Here is a 26,945-nt window from a genome sequence, read left to right on the forward strand (position 1 = left end):
GTTACATCAGTGATATACATGAAAAGCAAAGTGTAAAGTTAAAAATATTAGGAGCTTTGTAAATATGCAGGGATTTGACTTTAGAGGCTAAAAATGAAGGGCTGGTGTACAGTTTTGCGGTCATGTTACCCCATCACAAATGTGACGAAACCCCTGTTCATTAAGTCCTTCTGGTCTTCCGGCTCTCTTCTGAGTTGGTGGGACTACCAGTGTTCCAGCAGCACTGCTCCCACAAGCTGTGCCTTCGGAAAACTTACTCCAGTGGACCGGGGCCTGGCTGACTAGGGACATCACCCACCTTATTTAGAGCAGACGGTCTAGAGTGCTTATTTCTGTCAATTGCTTCCTGGTAAGGCAGTCGGTCACAGACAGAAAAAGAAAATAATGATCTCCATGCACTGGAAAAAAACAAAAATGTTGGGTGTGCGGTCTCGTCTAGTGCGTTCACGGGGGCCAGGGCATCATTAACCCCGCTTCAGCAGTCTGAGCGGGGTTGGGTCGCATTGGGCAGTTCTATGAAACATTGAAAAATGTAATGGCTTCTTTGTCATTTACTGGACACTTGTCTCAGTGAAGCTCATACATAGGATCTCTTGCAGTGGAAGGATGAGAGGGAGGCTCTGTGGAAAGAAGGCAGGATAGAGAGAGAACTGATGGATGGATGCAGGGATAGATGTTTGAAGGGGGTGGCAGATGAAAGGAGAGAAGAATGGACGATGGCTTGAAGGAAGGATAAATGGAGCGAAGGATGAATAAAGCAGCTGATTGAGAAAAAAGAAAACGCGATGGATGGAAAAAAAGAAGGATGAGTGGATCGGGGGTTTGGCGGATGGATGGAAAGCTAGAAAAAGGAAGGATAAATGATGGATGAAGTAGGGAGTAATGAAACAGAAAGAAGAATGGAGAGAAGGAAGGATGAATAAAACAAACATGAAAGGATGGTAAAGGCAGAATGGCTAAAGGTGCAAAAAGGATAGAAAAAATAAATGAAAGCAAGGTGGGAAAAGACAAAAAGAAAAACAGTAGAAGACGACAAAGATTGAAAAAAGGATGGAAAGAAGGAAGGAAATCAAGAATCTGAAATTTCCCTCAGGGCAGCAGTGCAGAATGACTGTCAGATTTGCTTGCTTGTTGTGCTCACTCAGAGCTGTTTGATCCACGGTTCAAAGTGTGGGGGTGTTATTTTATGTCTCCTACTTCTCCCTTGACAGGAGTCTCGGTGATGGTGGAGGTGCCTCTGAAGACAGAGATCACTGCAGGGCTAGCACCGATTTCAAAATTTGGTGGGTGGTGGAAGAGATGACCTTCCACACCCACCCTCATCGCCTGCCATGGTCTGAATCACTTATTTAAACTTGATTTGAGAGAGAAGCGTAATTACAGCACATAGAAACTAATATGGACAACTGATACTATTAACTGGGGCACTTGTACGCACCAACAAATAAGACAGCTTGCTTTAACAGCAAAAAAAAACAAATATGTTAGAACCGAGCATATCGCTTTTTCCTTTTAGAAATAAAACTACATTTCGAAAAGCTCCAATCTTCCCATTAAATTTTCTATTTTGGCATTTTTGTAACGAAATAGCATATTTTGTCATGTATGTATTTGTTTGACATATACACGTCTGTGAGGATAATTTTAGGGTGCACGTTTTCCACGGTGTAGGCCGGGGTCCCCGGCTTCCAGTGGTGCTTCTTGGGGCCTCGCAGCTCTGACGTCGCATATAGTGTGGGCTTTGATTCTTCAGGGCTCGCGGCCCGGAGCCTGCAGAGCGGGGGTGTCTCCCGCCCCTCCCTTCAGACACACCTCCCCGGTGCGGCAGCCGTGGGCTCTGCTCTGGGCTACACGTACAGCGCGTCCGCCGCCCAAACGCAGCCTGAAAGCGCCTGGGACACTTGTAAGGGCACGAGGCCGGCTTATTGTTTCCTGCACCTCACCGGCGGCGCCTGCCCCTCTCGCCCTTTCTCTCTCCCTTTCGCCTCCTATTTTCAATTGTCTCCTTTTCTACACATCTCAGTTTCTTATTCTAAAGACAGATCTTAGTTTTTTACCTTCCTTTTTTGAACCCCCAGCATCTGTCCTTCCTTCAAGATTTCATTCTGTCCCTCTTTCTCACTATGTTTTACTCCTTTTCTCAAGTTCTCCTTCTTTCCTCTTTCGTTTTCCACTGAACCCTTCTTACTTTGCCAACATAGCCCCCCGGTCTTGTCCTCTGCACTCTCTCCGTTTCATACTCTCGCTCACCCGTATGTCTCTTTCTGCGCTTTTTTCATTTCTCTTCCACTGAGCCTAGCAGTGCCATCGGTCTTGTCGCTTCCATCTATTCTCACCTCATATTTAAGTTTTTATTCCCCCCCCCCCTTTCTCTGTGTATTTTCCATTATTATTTTCCTCATTCTTTAACACCCCCCCCCCCCCCGTCCCACGATTTGTTTTGTCTTCCCTTCCACACTCTCCCATCTTTCCCACGCCCTCTCCCTGCCCCATCCATGGTCTACCCCACTCTCAGTCTCACAACCCCTCTCCTGCCCCTTTCGCATGTTCCTCCTGCAGCTTTTCCCTGGTTCTCTCTTCTTTGCCGCCCTAAGTCCCATCCTCTCCTCCTTCGGTATCCGGACGGCTCTGGCGCCTCTTTCCACTCTGGTGACACACAGCCTGTTACGTGGAGCTCTCTGGCGCTGCCTCCGGGTTACTCACAGTTTGCGCTGCTGCGGTCTGCCTGCTCTGTGAGAGTTATTACCTGTGAAGACTATCGTGGGCTCCCCTTCTTTCAACGCATCTCTTTAAGTCGGGAGTCACAACCACTGGCGCCCGTCTCTATCTTCTACCTCTGTATTAACTTACCACCGCTTTCTTTTCTCTTTCTCCTCTTATGTCTTCTACTTCAAGTTCACGCCCAGTTCTGAGAATCCCTCACTTCGCCTCTGTCCCTCACTCCTCTCCCCCTCCCTCGTGCTCTTCTTTCTGCTTCTCCTCAGTCCCCATTCCTCCTCTCGCGCACTTTGTGCGTCTTTCCTCATCTCCATCTGCACCGTCTCCTTCCCTTATTAACCCCGTCTCTCCTTGTCACACACTCACTTCTGACTTACCCCTCACCCCGCCCTTTCTCTTTCACTCCTTTCTGTCGCACCCCTCCCCCTCCTTCCACTGGCTGCCCTCTTCAGTCTTCCTTGGTCTCCTCTCGCCCTCCCGCCTCTCTCACTCATGTCTCATAAATTGTGTTTCAGCAGCCGCTCTGCACGTGCTCCCGCGGGGTTCCTCCCCTCCCGGATCAGGACTCTCTCCGGCCTGCCCATGAAGGCCCCGCTGCCGCCTGCTGCCCTGGGTTACATCAGCCTGCTGTGCCTGCTGCACCTGTCGATGTGCCGGGCCCTCCCCATGCACTCCGGGCGCGAGGACCTCCCACCTGAGTCCAGGTAAGCACTGGTATGTGAAAACGTAGGACTGTGTGGTACTATAGACAGTCACAATCTGCCTAGGAGCTGTGCGACCCTGCATTCCAGCCTTGCACTGAGTGATGCAACTCAGCATCCGGGGCCATGCGCTCCCCACCTAGTCACCGTGCTGCGTCCCTGCTACTCCTGGTTGGTGCAGTTTGACCTCTCAGCCTTGCACTGGTGATGCTACCCTGCCTCCAGCCTAGGCAGAGGCTGATGCAACACTCCTTTTCAGCCAAACACTAGCTGACGCGACCCTGCATCCCTCATGCGGTGGACGACGGGCCATGTGCAGCATGATGCAACCCTGCTTCCAACCTAGGAAGCTAGGGGGTGCGGCCCTGCATCTCAGGGAAGCACGGGTAGGCCACACATGGGCTGGATGACGCAACTCTACTTCCAATTTAGGAGGACACAGCCCTGCATCTCGGCAAAGCACAGGGGGATACAGCCCTGATCCAAGCCATCCATGCGCTGGGTGATGCTACCCTGCTTCTTACCTAGGCACGGGGCGTTCAGCCTTGCCTCCAGGCCATCCATATGCTGAGTGATGCAACCCTACTTCTTACCTGGGCACAGGGGGATACAGCCCTGCATCCAAGCCATCCATGCGCTGGGTGATGCAACCCTGCTTCTTACCTAGGCACGGGGCGTTCAGCCTTGCCTCCAGGCCATCCATATGCTGAGTGATGCAGCCCTACTTACTACCCGGGCACAGGGGATTCAGCCCTGCATCCAAGCCATCCATGCGCCGGGTGATGCAACCCTGCTTCTTACCTGGGCACAGGGGGATACAGCACTGCATCAAGCCATCCATGCGCTGGGTGATGCAACCTTGCACCCTATTCATGCCAGCCCTGCATCTGTCCCATTTGTGCACCGAGTGATGCAAGTCTGTTGCCAGGCTAAACACTGGGTGATGCAACCCTGCCTGAAGAACATGTAACTCGGTATCACAGCCTCGAGCCATGCAACCCGACTCCTTGTCTTGGGTGACGCAAGAGTGCCCTGGCCTGAGATCACCATGCAGGGTTAGAGGTATTGGTGGCTAAGTACGAGCAGCAGCGGAGGTGCGCCCAGTGGGGGATCCTGAGACACCACACCTGCCCAGGCAACACCCTGGGTGCTGCTGTGGGACGGCGGCAGGACACCCAGGAGCCAAAGCAGCAAGTGGGCCCCGGGAATATGGGGCATCCACTCCAGAAGGGTCCAGGAACAGAACTAGCGGTTCAGGGGGCATCACAGCTAGAGAGGAGAGGGGCTGGGGCAACCTGTAGCACGTTCAGAACCAGAGAGAGGTACGAGGTAAGGACCAGGCAGTGTGCGGCAAAGAGAGAGGTACGAGATAAGGACTCGAAACAGTGGGGCAAAGAAAAGAGAGGTACAAGGTAAGGGCCAGTTTGTGTGGGGGCAGGAGAGGTACAAGGTAAGGCCAGATGGTGTGGGGCAAAGAGAGGTACAAGGTAAGGGCCAGTTGGTGTGGGGCAAAGAGAGGTACAAGGTAAGGGCCAGTTTGTGTGGGGGTAAAGAGAAGTACAAGGTAAGGGCCAGTTGGTATGGGGCAAAGAGAGGTACAAGGTAAGGCCAGATGGTGTGGGGGCAAAGAGAGGTACAAGGTAAGGGGCAGTTGGTATGGGGCAAAGAGAGGTACAAGGTAAGGCCAGATGGCGTGGGGCAAAGAGAGGTACAAGGTAAGGCCAGATGGTGTGGGGCAAAGAGAGGTACATGGTAAGGCCAGATGGCGTGGGGCAAAGAGAGGTACAAGGTAAGGCCAGATGGCGTGGGGCAAAGAGAGGTACACGGTAAGGGCCAGTTGGTGTGGGGCAAAGAGAGGTACAAGGTAAGGCCAGATGGTGTGGGGCAAAGAGAGGTACAAGGTAAGGCCAGATGGCGTGGGGCAAAGAGAGGTACAAGGTAAGGACCAGTTTGTGTGGTGGCAAAGAGAGGTACAAGGTAAGGCCAGATGGTGTGGGGCAAAGAGAGGTACAAGGTAAGGCCAGTTGGTGTGGGGCAAAGAGAGGTACAAGGTAAGGACCAGTTTGTGTGGTGGCAAAGAGAGGTACAAGGTAAGGACCAGTTTGTGTGGTGGCAAAGAGAGGTACAAGGTAAGGCCAGATGGTGTGGGGCAAAGAGAGGTACAAGGTAAGGCCAGATGGCGTGGGGCAAAGAGAGGTACAAGGTAAGGGCCAGTTGGTGTGGGGCAAAGAGAGGTACAAGGTAAGGGCCAGGTTGTGTGGGGGCAAAGAGAGGTACAAGGCAAGGCCAGATGGTGTGGGGCAAAGAGAGGTACAAGATGAGGACCAGGCTGTGTGGGGCAAAGAGAGAGTTAATGCATGAGAGAAACAGAGAGGTACATTATAAGGACCAGACGGTTTGGGGCAGAGAGAGAGGTTAGGAACCTGGGGAAGGGCGGGGAGTATCTATCCTTCCCAGATTATGGAGTTAGGGGGATACAGGGGACAATACCCATCCCCAGAGTTTCCCCACTTGATTACATTGTGCGGTCTGCAGCCTCTATCTTTACTTCACTATGTATCATTTTCCTTCACCATCCAGTTTGACAAGCCATGGAAGCAATTCAGTACAGGAACTATGCTCCATATATATGGTTAATTAATATAAAATCATTTTACTTTACATTTTGGGAATTTGTGGCTATGTTGAGGCCATGGAGGAATGCTTGAATGCTTCATGATTACAAAATATAACTTCAACTAAACGTCACTCAATTCAGCAGTATACTCGGTTGTCATCGAGACCCTGAGAAACGTGGACAATGCAGTGTTTTTTAATTTATCATTGTTTTATGATATTTGTTGTATGATTTACATCTTTCGATGGACCTGTCCGTGCTTTGGCGATCAGAGGAAGCCAGACCCTAGCGTGGCTCTCCCCAGGGCTGCCCACGCCCCTCTCCTCTGCAGAGGTTTCGTGTTTCCTCCACCCCTGGCAGTGCTAGATAAGGGACAGGTTGCTGTGGGGACAACGCCGAAGGTACTTCATCAGAAAATTAGGTGTTACAGGGTAAATAGCTACTGGCGTTGCTACCATTGGTGCAGCAGGTGCAGTGCCACCAGGGCCCATGAAAACCTGAAAAGTGCTGTAATTTAATATCCCAACAGTAGCCAAAGAGGCCATTTTCTTCGACTGTGCCGAGGCACATGACATCCTCGCCAGCTACTGAGAGGTAAAAGATAAGGACCAAGGCCGCCGCAGGGACAAACCGAGAGGTACAATAACACGAATGTTGTGGGCACGTTCGCTCCTGGGTCCCCCTGACAGCGGGGGCAGCCCCCCCACCATTCGGGCGGTGTGCTTTCCCACCTTCACGCAGCACAAAGGCGGCCCTGTGAGCCCTGAGTCGGAAATAAAGTGTTTTCCCGCGCCGAGGGTGATAATTACACCCTGTCTGACATTTCATACTGATGGGCAGTCCAGGAATGGAAATCTAGGGGATGAAAAGAAAGTAAATTCCATTGGGTGAATGTGCGTGAGGGCCCCTTTGTGGTGTGTGCGAGGGAGGTATATTTGAGCCTCTGGTTTGAAGCGCTCGAAAGGGCCACCTGTGCGCCACCAAGGGCGTCTGAATGCAGCTCCACGGGACCAGCTTAGGATACATATCCAAAATCATCGGGCCTGGCGTGTATTTGACATTTTTGTAAGCAGCCATTTTATAAAAGCCTGGGTTAATACATTCGTTTTGTTGAGAAATGTAAATCTGAATGAGCTGTCATCACGTGCTCGTGGCAAACCGTCGCTTCCTCGACCGCGTACTATGGAGTTTAAAGTAATGGCCACGGGTACGGGAGATCGTCATCACGGGCATTCACGTACAGCCGAACCTCATTTCACCTCAATACACGATTGGGAGTAAAATACAGCGCACTTTGGGTGGATTTACCTAAGCTCTGGGGAAATACGAAACCTATGTGGATCGTTTTGGTTCTTCTGGATAAAATGGTGGGACGCTTAACTCACCCAGATAAAAAGCTTATAATAAAACGAAAATATGAATGAAGAAACTTTGAAAAACTGGTGCCTCCTTTTTAAATTGTGATTTGTCTCTTGGGGGTGGGAGCGAAGTTCCAACTTTACTCCCTAAAAGAAGACTTGACAACCTCTCCCATTATAAAGCCCAACTTGTCTCAGAACGAACTAGCACGTTTTCAACTAATAAGCACCTTGTCTGCAATGGCCAAGATTCCAGAAAAGGGAGCTATCTCACAGCTGCAGCTCCTTTTAGACAAAAAGTTGCTCTATCTCAAATTCAATTGGCCTTTGAGTCACGGCAAGGAGTGGAGTCAGCTCTGCTCGGATCTGGGGAGCAGCAGCGCTTCTGGTCGCGCTGGACTTCAGTGCAGGCTTCGTAACGGTGGCCCAGGGGCCCTGCTGCATCACTTGTCCACCATGCTGGGGGCTTCAGAGAAACCATTAGTTGGTTTTCTTCCTTCTTGATGTGCAGAACTCAACAAGTTAAATCAGGTCCTTTTCTTTGCCAGGACAACGAGGCAATGTAATGGGATCCACAGTCCCCAGTTCAGTCACTGGATCTGTAATATATACTTACCGGTCATTGTTTGATCTTGTTTCCAATATTATTATACATTCCGAATAACAGGCAGAGGATACCCAGATGCATATTAAGTTTTCAGAGGTACCTCAACTACGGACTGTCCAACCTCTCTCGATATCCGAGGTGCAAAAATGGATGCCTAGCAACCATCTGCAACTCAATCAGTTTATAACTGAGTTGGCCACATTTGGTACCTAAAACAGGTCCACACTATCACTGCAGGAGGTTTTGAATTAAAACCTAGACCCTCAGAAAGTTAAAACAATGTTTTTTCAGTAATAGCCTACACTTAGACCCCATGTACAATCTTTTTTTTCCAGGTTGCTTCTTTAACATACATCAGTTTAAATGTATACTGTCCACTGTTCCGCCCAAGGATTGTCTGCTACCAGCAGGTGCTAAAAAGTTGGGTACTATAAAGTTGTCCACTTGGGTACTAAAAAGTTGTCCACTTCAGAATTATAAAGGGTCTGAGGGACAGGATGCAAATAGGGTAGATTGCAGCAGTCTGAGCGTTTTTTAGCTTGCGTAACAGAGACCTTGTCTGCAGTTCGCCCGGCTCTACAAGGGCTTTCTGTGTAACATGGTATTTCTCTCTATGCACTGTGCCTAGTACACAAATACCTCAACAGACCCAGAGTTACCTTTCCTTGAAAATCCACTAGCAGGTCTCTAGTCTGTAGCTTTTTAGTTCACCCCAACCCACGCTCCTGATCCTCAGCTATACTCTTAACACCGGTGGTGGTCACTAATATTTAGGTCTGGGTTTTCATGGCACAGCTACAGTACAGCTACAACACAAGCTGTAAGCCTGACACCTTACTCCTCAGAAGCCCGCAAACATCTGTGGAGTGCCTCAGAGTTCACTGTTCAGTCCACCCTCTTCAACTCATACATGATCACTCTGGCTAATGTCATCCACTCAGACAACATCAACTTCCTCTGCTACAAAGACGACACATAACTCATACTCACCCTCTTGGACAAGACCCACAAAACAAGGAACAAGTTCACCATCCGTATGACCGAAGTTGCTAACTGGATGAAAGCCAACTCTCTGAAACTCAACATGACAAGATAGGAGGAGTGATCTTCAGCAAAAAACCTCACCATGGGACTCTAAATGGTGGTCAGCTGAACTCAGACACACACCCAAAACCCACATCAGGAACCTCAGAATAATCATCGACAGCAAACTGAACATGACCGCACAAGTCAACACCGTCACAGCATCCTGCTTCTACACCCTGAAATCACTCCCAAGCCACACTAAAAAAACTGTTACTCATACCCTAGTCAGTAGCAGATTGGAATATGGAAACACTGTCTATGCAGCGATCACCAAGCAATCTCCTCACACATACATACAAGGCACTACACACCTTAGACCTCATCTGCCTGAGCAGTCAAATCTCCTTTCACCAGCCACCCAGGCACCTGTGCTCCTCAGGACTCCTACTTTCACACATCCCACGCTTACACAGAGCCAGATCAGGAGGACGGGCATTCTCTTTCATTTCTTCTGAAGCATTGAACAACATCCTACTCCACATAAAAGCCGCCTCCTCTCTTCTTGAATTCCACAAGAAGCTGACAGCCTGGCTTTTCAATTAACCAACCTACCATAGGCAGAGCTAGGCACATTCTCAAAGCCAGTGGACCTTCATTGGTGATAGTGTGCTTTACAAATATACATAACATAACATCTGTTAAAGAGGCCTACTGCTTACAAAGCCACCCATTTCAACCACTGACTTTCTTTGACCAGCCCATTTCAGAGATCAACTTGGCTCGGCCCCGTGGATTAGTCATCTCTCTCCTAAAGCTTTTGGTGGTTTGGGCATACCCTTCCACTTCACTGCAATGCTTGCATTGAACTTAACCAGGCATCGCTTTATAACTATTTCCATCTCTGTCTATTCCTGCTGGCTCCTTCCCATGTGTCTCGCTCTAATGTGCTAATACTGCTGTGTTAGCAAATTCAACAAGACCAATTGGCTTTGACATTTGTTTGTTATCCAGCATCTGCTTCGCTGGAGGTTTTTTCAGCAGATATTAGGGTCAAGACCACTGTTGCAAACTCCCGAAGTAAACTGAAAGTATAATATTTGAGTTGAAAGTTTTTTCGATCAGTGTCAACAGAGCGTGCAGGTGGTAGACGCTGTTTAAAGGTTATTGCTCACTCATTATTCTGTCCACCAAAAATCAGGATTACAAGGCCCAGAATGCAAATAAACCTGACTGATTGAGTAATTTAGGCATAGGTTTAGGAAACTCGAGAACACTGTACATCAGCACCTAAAGAAAGAGTACATAGCAGAAACTAAAGTAGTGTTTTAAAATAGATTTCAAATGTATGCATAGCGTGCGGACGCAGAGAAACTCCCCATTATTAGAGTGCTACATGAGCTCATGGGGTCCCCTGAAACTACACACATATCTTTCACAAAGATGCAAACATAAACCATGATTTGAAGATTGTGTCAGGGGGTCTTGTCTGCATAAATGTTTGTTTTCCTATGTGTGAGATTACAGTTTTCCTCTGTATGTGTAATCCACACGTACACAGTGTGCTGGTAAAGCGCCAGTGAGGTATTTCATTCACGCCTTTTTCTGTTGTTTGCTTCCATCTTAAATGTCGCTGTCCAGGAACCGCTTATCCAGGTGTGGATAGGATCTAAAAGCCAGGGAAGGGTGCAGGGTCAGGATTGTGAACCCAGTCACTTTCCTCTGGGGAAATGCTGCATGCTTCTTGGGGTCTCTTTTTGCACCCCATAATTCCCATTAGGACAGTGGAATCCAGCACAGGTCCAGGATAGCTAGATCCATGTCAGGTTTTCAGGATGACGAATCTAGTAAATGTACATACACAGAATGTAAATATAACTCTTTTGGACAGTCGGTGGCATGGATCTGGCCCTCGTAGATGTACATCATCGTCCAACACTTCTTTCTCTCATGGCTCAGAGCCCTCACTGCACAATGAGTGCGATGAGGCAGTGCTGATATCACCATCCTCAGTTCCAATCGCTTACATGATGTAAATGGAGTGTGAATTATGCACAGTCAGCGTCTCAAGCATTGTCCCCCTGCAGGATGCAGACATTGCCCCCCAGCAGGATGCTGAAAAAGTGTCAGGTGCAATGTGTCAAGGGTTCCACTCTCTCTCGCGTTGACGTGGGGTCCCTTTTTTGACCATATCACCAGCCACGTCTGCAATTTTAAAATGTCCCTTCCCCACTGCTTGTGCTTCGCTGCCCTAACACAATCACGTATTACCACACCCTGCTAAACCAAGCCCTATAACCCTCTTATTGGCTGGGCATACAGAATTACAGATCTACTGCACTAGTTTGATGGATGCAAAATTAACTGAAAACCATCTCCTATTCTCCCATGCACCTTGATCGTCAACCAGTCTCCCTCCTTCACCTCTACACTTTTTCTGCTTTTCCAATTTTAGAAATAATCCCCTCCCCCACCTCCACCCACTATTGCTTGATAACGTATCCTCCTCCTCAACCCAGCCTAACCTTTCTGGCCCTATCACACAGCTTAGACAGTACATGGCGTTGATCATCATTTTCCAATGGAAACTCAAAAAGCATTAATCTTCTAGTGCAGTGGATCCCAACCTTTTGACTTCTGTGGACCCCCTACATCTCAATAAATTAAAAACCAAAGAATCATCAGCAGTAGGCCTCTCAGGGGGCTTACTTAGAATAGCTCCTCATTTGGAATGGTGCAGATCTTACATTCTATTCAGTGGATTTCTAAGGTTTTAAAAAAAATATATTTCCTAACTATAGAATCCCTGTAACTTTTGATTTTGTTAGTGAATTTAAATTGTATATTATAACTATAACCTGTATGGTTTCAAAATGGGTATGTGAGTGCTTGTATAGGTTGGTAAGCGGGTGCATGAGTAGGTGTATGGGCCTGTCAGTTAGTGTTTGAGAGGTTTTGTGGGTCTGTGAATGGGTGCATAAATCTCTTAGTAGGTCTGTGAATGAGTGCATGAGTCTGTCAGTGGTCTGTGAGTGGGTGCATTAGTCTGACTTGCTCTGTTTGTGGGTCTGTGAGGGGGTGCGTCAGTGTCTCAGTAGGTCTGTGAGTGGATGCCTGAGGGTCTGAATGGGTGTGTCAGGGTCTGAGTGGGTCTGTGAGTGGGTGCGTGAAGGTCTGAGTGGGTCTGTGAGTGGGTGCGTGAGGGTCTTACTGGATGTGTGACGGGATGCATGAGTGTTTCTGTGCATCTGTTAATGGGTTTTTGGGTGTCTGAGTGGCTCTGTCAGTGAGTGCATCAGTGTTTGAGTGGGTCTGTGAGTGGGTGCATGAGCGTCTCAGTAAATCTATAAGTGGGTGTGTGAAGATCTGAGTGGTTCTGTGAGTGGGTGTATGAGTGAAATTTTGGGTCTGTGAGTGGGTGAGTGAGAGTCCTAGTGGGTCTGAGAGTGGGTACATGAGGATTTGAGTGGGTATGTGAATGGGTGCATGGGTGTCTGAAAGGGTTTGTAAATGGGTGTATAAGTGCCTGATTAGGTCTGTGAGTGGGTGCATGAGTCACAGAGTGAGTCTGTGAGTGGGTGCATGAGTGCCTGAGTGGCTCTGTCAGTGGGTACGTGATTGTCTCAGTGAGTCTGTGAGTGGATTTATGAGGATCTGAAAGGGTCTGTGAGTGGGTGTGTGAGGTTCTGAGTGGGTCTGTGGGTGGGTGCATGAGTGTCTCACTGAGTCTGTGACTGGGTGCATCAGTGTCTCACTGAGTTTGTGAGTGGGTGCATGAGGGTCTGAGTGCGTATCACTTTATGCACCCCTCCCAGCCCACCAAGACCGCAATACATGAGACAGGCCTATGTCATGGTGCACACACATGATCCGTGTTCACCTATGACTAAAAAATCTACATTTAGGATCCAGACAATGGGGTACAGTTGGTCATATATATATATGTATAACCTAGTGGCAGTCGTCACTAGGTAGTTCTGGGTAGTTATAGTTAGCACCTAGTTTCTATAGAAAAGGTGTTTCTTTACTTCTTGTGCTGAGATCCAATTGACTGCCAACATTTCAACAAGTGTTCAAAGCCATCTTGGGATTTGGCTTCGGGGTCGCGAATCCACGGCAAAAATGTATATAAAAAAAATGTTGGCTCCTGCGCTTGTTTTATTAAAGCCCCCGGGTGGGCCAGGGACAGAGGGCATATGAAAAATAAAGGAGGGGGTGCACGGGGCCCCCTCCTAGGGCTTATTTATGCCCCAGGGACCGCCACCTCCCCTTGGTTTAATTTATATAGAATGTGGGTGGAGGGCGCAGCCCCCCACAACCCTGGGGACCGCCACCAACCCGGGGCTAAACGAACAATGACTGTAAGAAGGCCGTGCAGCCCCAGGGACCGCCACCTCCCCAGGGCTAGAGACCTACTAGCGGTTGCGAGTAGGTAGTTATAGTTAGGACCGTGTTTCCATAGAAAAAGCATTTTTTGATTTGCCTATATCTTTTGTGCTGTTTAACGAATCTTCCCGAAATGTCCCCAAAAATTATTGGTTATTCTTGATACACATGGAAAGTTTCGGGGTGATCCATCAAGCTGGGGCAGAGAAAAAATAGGGGGTCAAAAAACGTGTGTTTCCCATGTTAATTCCCATAGGAGTTTTGAACACGACTACAGCCCAAACTGCCGGATGGAATTACGCCAAACTTGGAAGAAAGGTCGGTTTTGGTATGCAGATTACACTTTTGCTCATTTGGTGCAAATCTGTTCAGTAGTTTTCGAGAAATTAAAGGGGAAATAAATGTGTAAATCTAGGGCCCTGGATGCGTCGCAACATCTTCACGGCGATAGCGGCAAATTCGCGAATGCATGCACCAACAGGAATTCTGTGATTGGCTGGCCGCAACCTGACCAGAAAGTTGTGCCCACTATTTTAAGCAACAGACATGTCCCCGGGGCTGAAAAATAAAAGAAAAAGTGGTGTAAGGGGTCAGGGTGGGGGTATCCTGATCCCAGGGCTGTGATATAGGGGTCTTTAAAGGTGAAATTAGGACCATAATTTTTTTTTTACAATGCACGATATTCACGTATATGCCGCAATGCTCAGTGCACACACACCCTCACAGATCCACTCAGCCCCTCACATAATCATTCACAGACCCACTCAGTCACTCATGCAGTATCTCACACTCACTCAAACACTCATCCCCCCACTCACTCCCTTATGCACTCACTCACACACCCACTCAGACACTCAAACACCCACTCACAGACCCACTCACCCTCATGAACCCACTCACAGACCCATTCAGATCCTGGTGCATCCATTCCCAGACCCACTGAGACACTCACATTCCCACTCACAGAGGCACTGATACAATTACTCACAGACACACACACACACATATATATATACATATATATATATATATATATATATATATATATATATAAATACCCAAATGTACCCCATTGCCTGGATCATAAATGATCATAAATGTTTTTTTTTGTCATAGGTGAACACGAATCATGCGTAGGCACCATGACATAGGCCTGTCTCATGGATTGCGGTCTTGTTTGACTGGGAGGGGTGCCCAAAGTGATACCCTCATGGTGGTGGGAGGCTACCACCTTCATTATGAGTTAAGCAGCACAAGTGTGGTGGTGGCAGCATACCGTGTAGTGCTCAGTAGTAATGAACAGGAACGTTTTACCGTGTATCACTGGAGTGAGGCCTATTAGTTCACTCACCTTTTCAAAAGTTTTGCTGCTGTGTCCTTAACTCACCCTTTGCCTACACCTGGTGAATATGGAGTGCTGCGCAGTGCAGGAGTAGTGACTGCACTGGGTGTATGTGTGCCTGGGAAGGGTACAGCACAGAGATAGAGCAGTGCTGTGCAGTACATGTGGGATTAGTGAATGTGGTGAGTGGTTGTATGCCTGCGAGGACTTTTTGTGTGGTTACACTCATACTAGGACACCACACACTACCCAAACCATGTTCTGGTACCTAAACTCTCATGCAAACTACCTAAAGCAGTACTCAAATACTCCTCATTGTTACTCGGACAAGCACTTGAATTACTATCAATGGGGACGTTGGTCGAAAATCTATCACAGTCCCCATGGTGCGCTTCCTGTAACAACTTTATCCCCAGAAAATAATCTATACTGTCCTAGCACAGGCTCAAACTTTCAGTTAACAGAATGCCTTGACAAGCAGCTTAACGCTTGGGGTGGCAATTTTTCCTTGTGAAAAAGCATTTAGAAATTTGAGTAAATCAAATAGCTAACGACACCGCAATGTAGAAACAAAGCCAGCCCAAACTACTAAACATAAAAGTAAAAAGAATAATTTATGTTTTCCGTCTGATTAGCACATGAACCCAATCCAGATGGTGCATTTACGTTACAGTCCCCCTCTCGTCGTTCTCTTACGTTTTTTTTAATACAAAGGCTTCAAACTCAATGCATTTTAAGGTCTAAACTGCATGCAGACAAAATATCTATAGGCATATAGGTAATTCTGCATTATTATCGAATCGACGTATAATCCAACGCTGAATACGGGCAACCTGGAATGCAACTGGCCATACATTGTGTATCGCAACACTTTAATTGCTTCCCTAATAAATGTGCACCCTTTCGGCGAATCGCCATGAAATTTGTTAGTAAAATGTGCAGTTCAATCTCGAGCCTTCCTTTCAAATTTTTTGCGTTTTGGGGAAAGGGACAACTTGGTGGTGGCAAATCCAAAATATTATTTCCTATTTTAAAATCCCATACGGATGTTTGCTATTTTTTTACGCAAAGACTTGAACATAATTAAACCAGAAGGCATAAACGTAGAATTTTAGACAGAATAGATGATTTTAAAATTTTTGTACAAATCTATTAATTCGTTTTTTAGATATTTATATTAAGTAAAATGGCTTAGCTGGTGTCGTAGTGTTAATCTTCCATATATTTGGAGCGGTATGTTCATGAACTGGACTGACCACCGATTGCAACTCAAATTAAAAATGAATCTGATTTGCAGAGAAACATGTGTTTTTGGTTATTCGATGGATTCTTCAGATTGCAATCCGATTGGCTGTTGCCACTTTAAAAACGTTGTCATGACGCATGTGTTCTTGATACAAACCAGTGCAGCTAGTGTGTGAACTTTTTGTCGAGACAGAAATTGTCAGGAGCAAGAGAGAACACAGGGAGCCACACTGACGCCTGGAAGCATGATATGGGCAGAAAAGGACACATGTTGGACCCAAAATAAGAAATGTTTCCCATATTTACATTTCTGACCCAGGTGGCATCACACTGCACGTTTGTGGCCATCTGTGAAGGACTGTGACCAATTCCTAAATGGTGGCTATTTGTGCCTTCTTGAATTATTGTGACCACGGCTCTGTGACCTGGAAACATCCACCAACACTTCTGAGAAGCGACTCACTCAGAAGACCACATTCCAGAAGTAATTCATAGAAGCAAATAATTTCATCAGAAGTGTCACACTTTCCAGTAATTCCTCTGGGGAGTGGCATACTCCCAGAAGAACATCTGGGAAGTGTCATCCTTCCATAAGGGGATGGTAACCATTTTTAAATGATGGCAGTCACCATAATGGTTTGAGTTGAATGAGTTGTGGCCATTCAAAGATGGCTGCCAAGGTTTGTGGATCCAACCCCTGCCTGGGATAGAGCATGAGAAAAGACCACTTCCTGTGTATAGTTTCTAATGATCATGGCAGAAAGCTGCGCACACCAGCTTTGGAGATGGGTTAATTGAACCAAGAGTGTGTTTGAATGCCATGTTCTATGCTCAGCGCCCACAATGCAGGTCTGAAGGCAATGCACATCATGCTCTTTGAGGCAAGTTAGGGAACAAGGCATGGCCAAATGCTATACCTTATGCCCAGAGTCTGCAGAAGACTTTGTGAACACAACAAATGTATGCAGGATGTTGTTGAAGATCGTGCCCTGTACCAAGTGTTCCATTCAGAAGGCAATAGGTCACATGCACGTGCTTTGGGAACATAAGTACTGGTTACATGGCATTGTTGAAGGCCACTCCCTGCGCCCGTTGTGTATCGCACTTGGCTGTAAATCTGTACACAGAGGCTGTGGGGTCAGGAAAATTGGTCACATGGCATGGCTGAATGCCAAGACCTGCATCCACAATTTACTGTGCACACTGAAGGCCACGTTCAGCAGCCTGTGGGAGTGCGGGGGCTTGTGGGAGTGCACGAACTGTACCAAATGCATGGTGTGCATGGCCAGAAGCTGTGTGCAGTGTGCTCTAAGGATGCATGGATTAGGCAGAGGGCATCACTGCAGGCCAGGGCCCAAATATATCATTACAAAATCAAAAGAACTCACTGATAAGAAGTTGTTAAAGGCAAGTTAAGGTTCTTTCTTTAGATCAGAACGGAACATCAGCCACCTGTGGTAAAAAGCAGTAATTTCCCTAAAAAGTCAGTTAAAAGGATACTGTGGTTGTTACATGTTAGAACGAGTAGCACAATCATAAGAACCCACTCATCGTTCATGACATCACTGATGACACCACATATCACGCCACCATTGCCCTGATCAATTTTTGCACAGATTTTGTGATGTAAGTGATTATGTCAATGGTGATATGATACGTGTTATTACCAGTGCTGTTGTTGCTTGTGTAATTTGGAATGCCATCTTTGACCCAATGTGTGAAGACATAAACAGTGTCACTGGACAAGGGATGGGTCATGGTGGCATTGCTCACCATAGATGGAAAATTTCACTGTATTTTAAGTTGCAGCGTTTGAGCAACCGTTATGACAAATTACTTTTGATTTGGTGATTGTCATATGTAAGTGTAAATAAGATTTTAAATGTCTTTGACTAACTTCTCATGGTTCCCAGAACATTGAAAAACTTCATATTTTAGGAGGCCAAACAGGACCATGAAAAGGCAGACTCCCCAGGATGTGAAAGGTGACGTACATCGCATGGATTCTGAGCAGAGAAAAAAACTTGTCTTCGTTGATTTCTGAGGGAACCAGGTGACTGGCAGGTCGCAGTTAGAATAAAGAGATTTCATTAGAAGGGGCGAATCAGCCACCAAACAAGGCAAGGGTGCCCACTACTAAAATATATTGATCATATAAAATGCCAACCAGTTCCCCTGGTGTTGTAGCCACCTGTGGAGGGTTGGAATGTCCCCAGTCAGGGATAGTATAGGATCCCCCCTCTACACCAGTCCTAGCCCTCCTTTGTTGATATACTCTCTTGTCTGGAGAAACATGGTAAGCTGGAAAGAGAAATCAGTCTCCCTCTGTAATGTGATCCTGGTATGTTACAGGGCGCTGGTGGTATGGGTTGTGAGCTCTAGCCTGTCACATTCATGGAAGGTTATGTTGGTGTGTAAGTTTCACTGGCAGTGACAAAGTCAGTGCAGCGGTGGGCCTTACCTCCCGCTCTGCTCATGAGGGTCCTCTCTAGAAACATTCCCCGAGTGAAAGACCAGTGTTTAACAAACCCTTTTCCACACATCAGAAATCCTCTCCAGTGTGGATTATCTGTGCAGCAGACAAATTAGAATCCAGAGATCTGTCAGCTCACAGTTTCTCTAGATGACGCCTTTACCAGTGGGCTTGGGGTAAAAGAGAAGGTTTGCACATCCGTCTCTCTTCTGTTGTGCACTCTCGGGCTTCAGGCATAAGAACCTCAACCACGTGGATGCATTTTTAGGTATCAGTAAGGACGGGTGCCAAGACACAGCACTCCCAGCACCCAGAAGGTGAAACAACTCCCTGTTGTCGCGCAGAGGGTACATGTCCCCCCCACCCCCTGCTGCCCACAGAGCAAGGAGATGCAGCGGGTTGCACAGTCATCCCCACAGGTTCTCCTGAGGACTGATTTGAAATAATTTATATTCTTCATAGTGCACCCTAACCATCAACTCAGTGCAGAGAATGTAAAGGAAAGAGAGAGAGCAGGGAATGCCTCTCTGTCCACATGAAAAGTTTTCTTGGCCTCCACTGGGAGAACCACAATGGTGGCAGCAGTGGCCCCGCTGAGGGATCCAGCTCCTTCTTCCCTACTACAGTGAAACACTGCGCTAAGGCAGCCGGCACTAAAGTAACCTTCAGGCTGGGCCTCCACCGGATCACAAGAGCGCCATACAGTGTGAATATACAGCTTCATTAACAATTGCAGACCCTCCGACACTCCGAATAGAGACAACGCGAATTTAGAAAATAATTGGCTACATTTCACCTTCTGAGACCTAAATGTCATAAACTTTTTGTTGAGTTTAGATTAACTGTTGTGGTAACCTAATGGGACCAGACAGAACAAGGACTGAACATCAGTGGGACTGGATTACAAAGCTTGGTCTGTCATTCACTACCAACTTTTGTTACAATGTAAAATAGCAAAGTTCAGAATGTCCAGGTCTTTGAACCTATTATATGGAAGCCCTGAGCCTCTCAAACAGGGAAAAGTAAATTTTGATTGTTCCGAAAATAAACAACATCCTCTAATTAAAAAAACTCTACATGTATTTTAGCTGGAACATAGATTGATACTTCTCAGCCCAGATTATTCTCTTTGTGATCTTCCTGGCGTTATTTGTTTTCTGGTAAATCCATATCTTCATGTGTGTTTTTTTGTTGGATGTCGAAGGAACTGTTGCAAAGCGCTCGAGTGGCCAGTGAGGAGACTTAACACTATCTAAATGTATTAATGATAAATAAGAATGGCCGAGTTTCAAAGGCAATATATTACTAATGAATTTATGACACTACAGGGAGCTTATGATGGACAGATATCTGAGGAATTTACAACCGACTCAAATATGATGAAATATTATGGACATAAACACCCATGAAGAATTTATGAGGAGTGTATTACCATTAAATGGCGGAAAGACCTATGAGGAATATGCGATGGGTAGATAATAATTTGTGAATGCCAGAGAACATTTTGTGAAGTCAACGCAGGAATTTGTGATGGGAAAACAAAGGAGACATGCTTGATAGCGATTAGAAATGTTGGATTCATAAACATGAGGAATGAGTGCTAGACAGACACATGAATGCATGATGCATCGAAATATGAAGAATCTGTAAACGAATTGATATGCAGTTTTTTCATTTGCAGTGAGCAGGAGGTGTGTTGGATTCAAAAGAATACGAAAGTATTATGGCCATAATTTTAGGAACAATTTGAAGGATTGAACTAAGAAGTACTGATGATGCTAAAGGAAATAAAAGGAATTCATATTGGGAGAGATAGAGACATTATAGTGAACTTATCTTTGGGAAATTCAATTTAGACACAGGAAATATGAGAAATGTACAACTGACAACATTTTAATGTATTTTTTGTGTGCAAATTAGTGATTCATCACTCCTTTTGTACATCATTTGTTACAAAATCCATCACGATGCAGAAGCCCATACGAACTAACAACTAATTATAAAAGAGTAAGAAGTGACCACAAAGAGTAATATATGTACTGGGCCTTCATTGTCGCTGAAAGAACACGCACAGACAGTGTTTGCTGAGAGCACACGCATGGAACTGCGTCACCCGCAGTTCGCTCTTTATTTATACCCTCGTGCTCCGTGCCCCTCCCGGACACGCAGAGCACGTCAGGCGCACATGGAGAGCCCGCATGGCTCTTTATTAACTCTTTACATCCCCCCCATGTTTTACTCCACATGGAGGTTGGACTTAACAAATCCAACACCAAACTTAACACACAACGGTATAAAATCACTTAGGAATAGTTCGTACTACAAAACACACGTAAACAGTCCACCTCAATGAAAACACGGTCCTTACGAACCAACAGACCTTCCGTCTTCATCCTGTTATAGCCACCTGGCAACGGAACTCCAACTATGAGCAGCCTACATGACAGACAAAGTCCTTCAACTGACTACTCGGTGCAGGATTGGGACGTAGATCATATCTTCGACTTCTTGTGCGCAAACTTGCATTCCCAGGGGCATAAACAGGTAAGGTTTGTTCAGTCAGCACCGGCCTCCTGACACTCTCTACCTCATTGGTCACCACAAGTGACCCGCCGGTAATGTCCTCAAACTCTCCTTCATCATCAATTGGTTCCCTCCGTCCAGCTTTCTTAAAATGTGACACATTCCGTGTCACTCTTTGTCTTCCTCTGGCCGCAGTGATCATGGACCCCTTCACGCCAATAACCTCCCATACCTCGGGTTCAAACGGAGTTATAAACTTTCCTCCCCCTCTCCGACATTTCACCACCACTTGGTCTCCTTCTTGGAACCCTCGGTACCTTGCTCGTCGTTGGGTACTCGCCCTCTGATTAGTAGCTCGCCGTAGTTTTTGAGTGGCCTTAACATCCAACACCGGAGGTCTCCATTTAGGACCTGATGGAATACAGTCACGTGGAGATACTTTGAACATCAAAGAGGAGGGAGCACAACCAGTAGTACTATGAGGCGTTTGACGATAGGCACTCAGGAATTGGTGTAGACACTGTTCGCTGTCTTCCCTTTTCTCTACTCCAATTCGAAGAGCCCGGTTCAAAGTTCGCATGAACCTTTCCACGTCCCCATTTGCCTGAGGCCAGTAAGGCGTTATCTTCCGATGATGAATTGCCAGACCCTCAAGGTATGACCGAAACTCTTGGCCTTGGAATGGGGGACCATTATCCGTTCGAATCTCATCAGGCAAACCAAACAACGCAAATGTCTTTTGTAGAACTGGTCGCACGTTCTCAAACGCCGTCGACGGTACCACCTCAACCACCGGGAATTTAGTATAAGAGTCAATCAGAACAGCAGTTAATCTCCCATCTGGAAAACTTCCGAAGTCCATGCTTACTTTAGCCCATGGTTTCAGAGTAGCCGGCTCCGTTATCACTGGACAACTCGGAGGTTCCACGGACGTGATGATACAGGAGTGACACCGTCCTACCATCTCGTCAACCTGGCTGTCCATACCTGGGAACCATACCTTGGCACGTAATCTAGCTTTGGTTTTAGCAGCCCCTTGATGTCCTTGATGTGCCAGCTCAATCACTCTAGACCAGAGACTTTGTGGAAGTACAATCCTTCTTCCCCGTAGAACCAATCCTTCATTATCAGTAGACAGTTCATCTCGCACTTTCCAGATACTTTGCATGGCCACTCTCTGTTCCGGGCGAGACGCATGTGTTTTTTCTAGAAAATATTTCCACTTTTTATGGCTCAACGCATCTTTGACGTGGCTCAATATGATGTCTTCCTGCGTGGCACTTACAATCTCTGGTACGAGAAGGGCGTTAGGACACGCCGACTGCACGACCATGCTTACAAAGACTTCCGTACTCTCCTCATCTTGTTCTTGTTGCGCATCCGACACCTGCGAACAAGGGTGGCGAGACAGATAATCTGCCGGATTGTTTGCCCCTGGCCGGTAAACGACAGTGAACCTATAAGGTTGAAGGAGAACGGTCCATCGCTCAATCCGCGGAGGTGCAAGACGCGGGCAACCAGCGAACAACGGAACTAAAGGTTTGTGGTCAGTCACCACTTGAAATTCGTGCCCGTACAAATACAAGTGAAAATGGCGGCACGCCCACCGGATGGCTAGAGCCTCACGCTCAATCTGCGCATACCTGGTTTCAACGGCCGACAACGCCCGGCTGGCATATGCGACCGGGACCCATTCCTGATACCTCTGTTCTTGCAAGAGGACAGCTCCAAGCCCGACGGGGCTCGCATCTACCACTACTTCGGTCTTTCTGCTGGGGTTGAAATAGGCCATAGTTGCCTTGTCTAGCAACGCCTCCTTAATATCCATGAAGGCCTGTTGTGCTTCTGGAGTCCAGTCCCAACGATGTTGCCCTTTAGTTAGCTGCCGGAGAGGTTCAGACATGGTGGCTAGATGTGGTATAAACCTCCCGCAGTACGTGGCCATCCCTAGGAAGCTACGAACCTCCGTGGCACTTTGCGGAACCGCGGCCTGACGGATAGCCTCAGCCTTCCGTGGGTCCACTTGCAGGCCTTCTTTCGAAAATACATATCCAAAGAATTCTACCGAGTTTTGGTAAAAGGCACACTTCTTTTTATGAAGCGTTAGTCCCGCTTCAGATAGACGTTTCAACGTCGCACGTAGATGACAATGATGATCCTCTCTCGTCTTGGAGTGTATTAGAATGTCATCACTCAGGTTGATTACTCCTGGCAACCCCGACAGGGTTTCCCTAATCGCATTTTGAAACACCTCCGCCACGGAGGACACTCCAAAGTTCAGTCTCTTGTATCTTCTCAGCCCCACATGCGTCGAGAAAGTGGTAATGTTCCTGCTTTCCGGGTCTAGCTCTAGCTGATGATACCCCGCATTGAGATCCAACTTGGAGAACCACTGTGCCCCATTCAGATCTGCAATGATGTCGTCCATGGTGGGCGTTATGTGTCTTTCCCTTCGAATAGCCTTGTTTGGCAGTCGCATATCAACACAGAGGCGAATCGCTCCTGGCTGCTTGGGTTTTGGCGCAATCACCAGCGGCGACACCCACGGCGTAGGCCCATCCACCTTCTCTATGACCCCTTGGTCCTCCAGCAACTGCAGCACTTTCTCAACGACAGGTCTCAGATGAAAGGGTACACGACGATGCCTTAGCGCCACCGGAGCCACGTTGGGATCTATGTGCAATTTGATGCGTTTTCCTCTTAACCGACCCAACCCCTCAAATAGTTGTGGAAACTCGTTGAGAAGGCGTTCCACTTGAGTCTCATACACCTGTCGTGCAAAAAACACCAGTCCCAACTCTTCTGCCGTGCGACATCCTAGCAGAGTGCCACGATCCCCAGCCACCACATAGAATTTGGTTTTTGTTGATTTATCTCCACTGCTTACAGCCACCTCCACTGTTCCCTTGAGGGGAAGAGGGTCTCGCCCTCCATAATTGTATATCTTAGTAGTTGTCTGGGTCAGTGGCGGGGCAGGTATTAGTTGGTGGAAAAGCGTTTCATCCATGACATTGACCGACGCCCCTGTGTCAATGAGTACGGAAACAAGCATGCCGTTGACATGAACGTCACTCATGGGCGGCGGTCTCCTTTTCCGTGCCTTGCACCCCGTGAACGATATTACAAATATGTCCTCTTCTTCATCTTCCTCGAAGACCGGGCCACTCGCCATCGCCTGGTCTCTCACCTCCTCTGTGTCCTTGGATACAGCTCTAACACTTGTATCTCTTCCCTTCTGCTCTCCTGGCTTATTCCTCCTGGACCTACACACTTTGGCAAAATGATTTGGCTTGCCACAACAGTTGCAGGACTGTCCTTTAGCCGGGCATCCCATGTTCGGCCGGTGGTCATACCCGCAGCTTCCACAGGCCCTGTCGCCGGGCCTGGCAGCGCTTGTTTTCCGCTGCGCTGCTGGGCGTGTTCGGATCGCATCCACTTGTTCCTCCTTCACCTGGACTACACGAGACGATGACGCAGCCGCTAATGACTGACCTCTTACTGCCGCCATCGCATCCGCTCGTACTGCCGACAGTTCATGTGATCTTGCAAGAATTAGAATGTCATCGAGGGACATGCCCTGCTGTCTCAAAATCAACTTCCTCAAAGCATTCGACCGGCACCCTTGAATGATTTGCGCACGGATCTCCTCTTGCTGGTTGAGACCTGTGCACGAGCTCGCTAGCTTTCTCAACCTGGCATAAAACATATCCATCGACTCGATTTCGGTCTGCTGGGCCTGTCGTAGTTTAAAACGTTCGTAATCCGAGTTGAGTTGCGGGTCGAAGTGCCTGTTCAGAGCAGTTACTGCTGTATCAAAATCAGCCTTATCCCCTGTGTCAGGAAGCGAGTCAAAGAGCTCCTGTAGTTCATCTCCACCCATCAACAGCATTACTGACCTCCGCACTTCCCCGTCCGTTTCCCTGGTTGCACGAAAGTAGTTTTCTAGCCTGTTTATCCACAAACGCCATCTGGGCGCAGCGGTAGCCGGGTCAATTAGTTGGCTAAACGGTGGTAGCGAAACGATCGAGGAGTGAACCCTGTTGGTCAACTGTGCTGGGAGCTGGGGGTTCCCTGGTGGCGGTGGAGGATTGGCATCATCCTGTGGTGGGGCACTCATCTTTACCCCTTCTCACCCTTGCGCTGTACACACGGTGAAGCTGTCCTTTCGTTTTTTTTTTGTTTTTGTTTTTTTTTGACTCCGCCTTCCTTACTTCTTTTGTTTTCTACTTCTGCCTCCCTTTTCTTGCCTTTTATTTTTCAGTGACCATCTCTTTTTGCTTACCGCTGTTTTTTTTTCTTTTCTCTTCTTTTCTTTTTCCTTTTTTTTTTTTTTTTTAGCCCCTCCCGGGGGCGGCACACATCTGACGTGCACCACGCGTCTTTTCTTTTATTTTGGGCTTCCTCCTCTCCGGCCTCGCAGGAGACGCACGGCGCGCCCGGCCAGGGAAGCACGCGTCTCCTTCGGCTGCTCCCGGGCAGCGAGGGACGCCCTGGGCGGGGCCTTGTAGCCTCGCGTGGTGCTGCTCTCGGGCAGCGAGGGACGCCCTGGGCGGGGTGTCAGAGCCCCACGTGGTGTGCTCCTTGCGGGGGAGGGCGCGGGGCGCGGCTCACCGTCTTTGGGTTTCCCCGATCGGGAAACCGGTCAGTTTCTTCGTCGTCCGCTCCGCCAGTCGCGCGCCTGAGGTTCCCTTCGTGAACCCGGCTTTTTTTTTCCGGCGACCGGCCCGGCACCACTATCGCGGCAGCCGACACTGCTCCGCTCTCCTCCCGGTACGTTTTCTCAGCCTGGCCTCGATATTTAACTGCACTTTCTTCTACTGTCCCGCATTTCGATCCCATCCTCGTCGCCAATGTACTGGGCCTTCATTGTCGCTGAAAGAACACGCACAGACAGTGTTTGCTGAGAGCACACGCATGGAACTGCGTCACCCGCAGTTCGCTCTTTATTTATACCCTCGTGCTCCGTGCCCCTCCCGGACACGCAGAGCACGTCAGGCGCACATGGAGAGCCCGCATGGCTCTTTATTAACTCTTTACATCATACAATGTAAACATTTACACAAGAAAAATAAAAGGAATATCCAAGAACATAGTGTGGCACAAAAATAGTGAGGTTGTAGGAGTGTCAGAGAGAATAGATATTAAGAGTAGAGATCGGAACCTGATCGGAAAATGTTCCTGGGGAAAATGCATGAAGCAGATGCATGTGACTTATAATTAGATAATGGTGTAATTCATGAGCATATGGTGGGCGAAATGCGTGTAGAGATGCCTGAAATTCATGAGGAGATGACAGGACAACTCATCAACATGTGCTGGGGGAATACACGTGAGCAGATGATTAGCTAAATGAATGAGCAGTCAGCATGAAATACGTGAGCCAATTAAGGGGGAAGTTCCTGATCAGATGATGATGGAAAGTTTTGAGTAGCGTCTGAGCGGTTTCTACTGGCAATTTCTGAGCGGATGCTGAAGAAACTTGGTCAGCAGAAGCTGGGGGAAATTGTAAACAGATGCTAGGAAACATTCCAGAGTAGTTTATTAACTGAATCTAGGAAATTTACATTAGCTGATACTAATATAATGTTTTGATCGGGAACTCAGGCAAATTATGAAGATCATTGGAGAACGCCTTAACCAAATGAAGGTGAGCATGTATGACCGATACTTATGTAATTCATGAGCAGACAACTCCACTTTGGGGAATGTATGTTCTGATATGCAAAGTTCACAGGGCTGAGTAAACCCAGGAAAAAGAGAGGGAAGCTGGAGGGGCCTGGGCAAAGAAAACTCATTCCATGATGGCGGAACGAGTGAGTAGGCTATCCGCTCCTTCATTGTGGCATGATGCTTACAATTGAACCATCTGAAGGAGACGGTGCGTGGCGTTTTATTGTGGTTCATTTTTCGCTTCATAATACCTCCCAGATCACATATGTCTACCCTTTTCCC

General features: G+C 47.6%; 1 protein-coding gene across 4 annotated transcripts in view; it reads left to right on the forward strand.

Moving 5' to 3' along the window:
- ADM2 (adrenomedullin 2) overlaps nucleotides 1-26,945 on the forward strand; it is a 114,742-nt gene that overhangs the window by 4,124 nt on the left and 83,673 nt on the right. Inside the window, exons 1-2 of one of the 4 annotated variants that reach the window (XM_069229439.1) lie at nucleotides 1,825-1,903; nucleotides 3,234-3,422. In XM_069229439.1, the coding sequence (XP_069085540.1) occupies nucleotides 3,301-3,422 (122 nt within the window). In that variant the 5' untranslated portion in view covers nucleotides 1,825-1,903; nucleotides 3,234-3,300. Of the gene's footprint in view, nucleotides 1-1,824; nucleotides 1,904-2,408; nucleotides 3,423-26,945 lie in introns of those variants that run through there. The other 3 variants (XM_069229440.1, XM_069229441.1, XM_069229436.1) reach the window with 3 other exon arrangements.

This window comes from Pleurodeles waltl, chromosome 4_1, assembly GCF_031143425.1.
Source record: "Pleurodeles waltl isolate 20211129_DDA chromosome 4_1, aPleWal1.hap1.20221129, whole genome shotgun sequence".
Lineage (NCBI taxonomy): Eukaryota > Metazoa > Chordata > Amphibia > Caudata > Salamandridae > Pleurodeles > Pleurodeles waltl.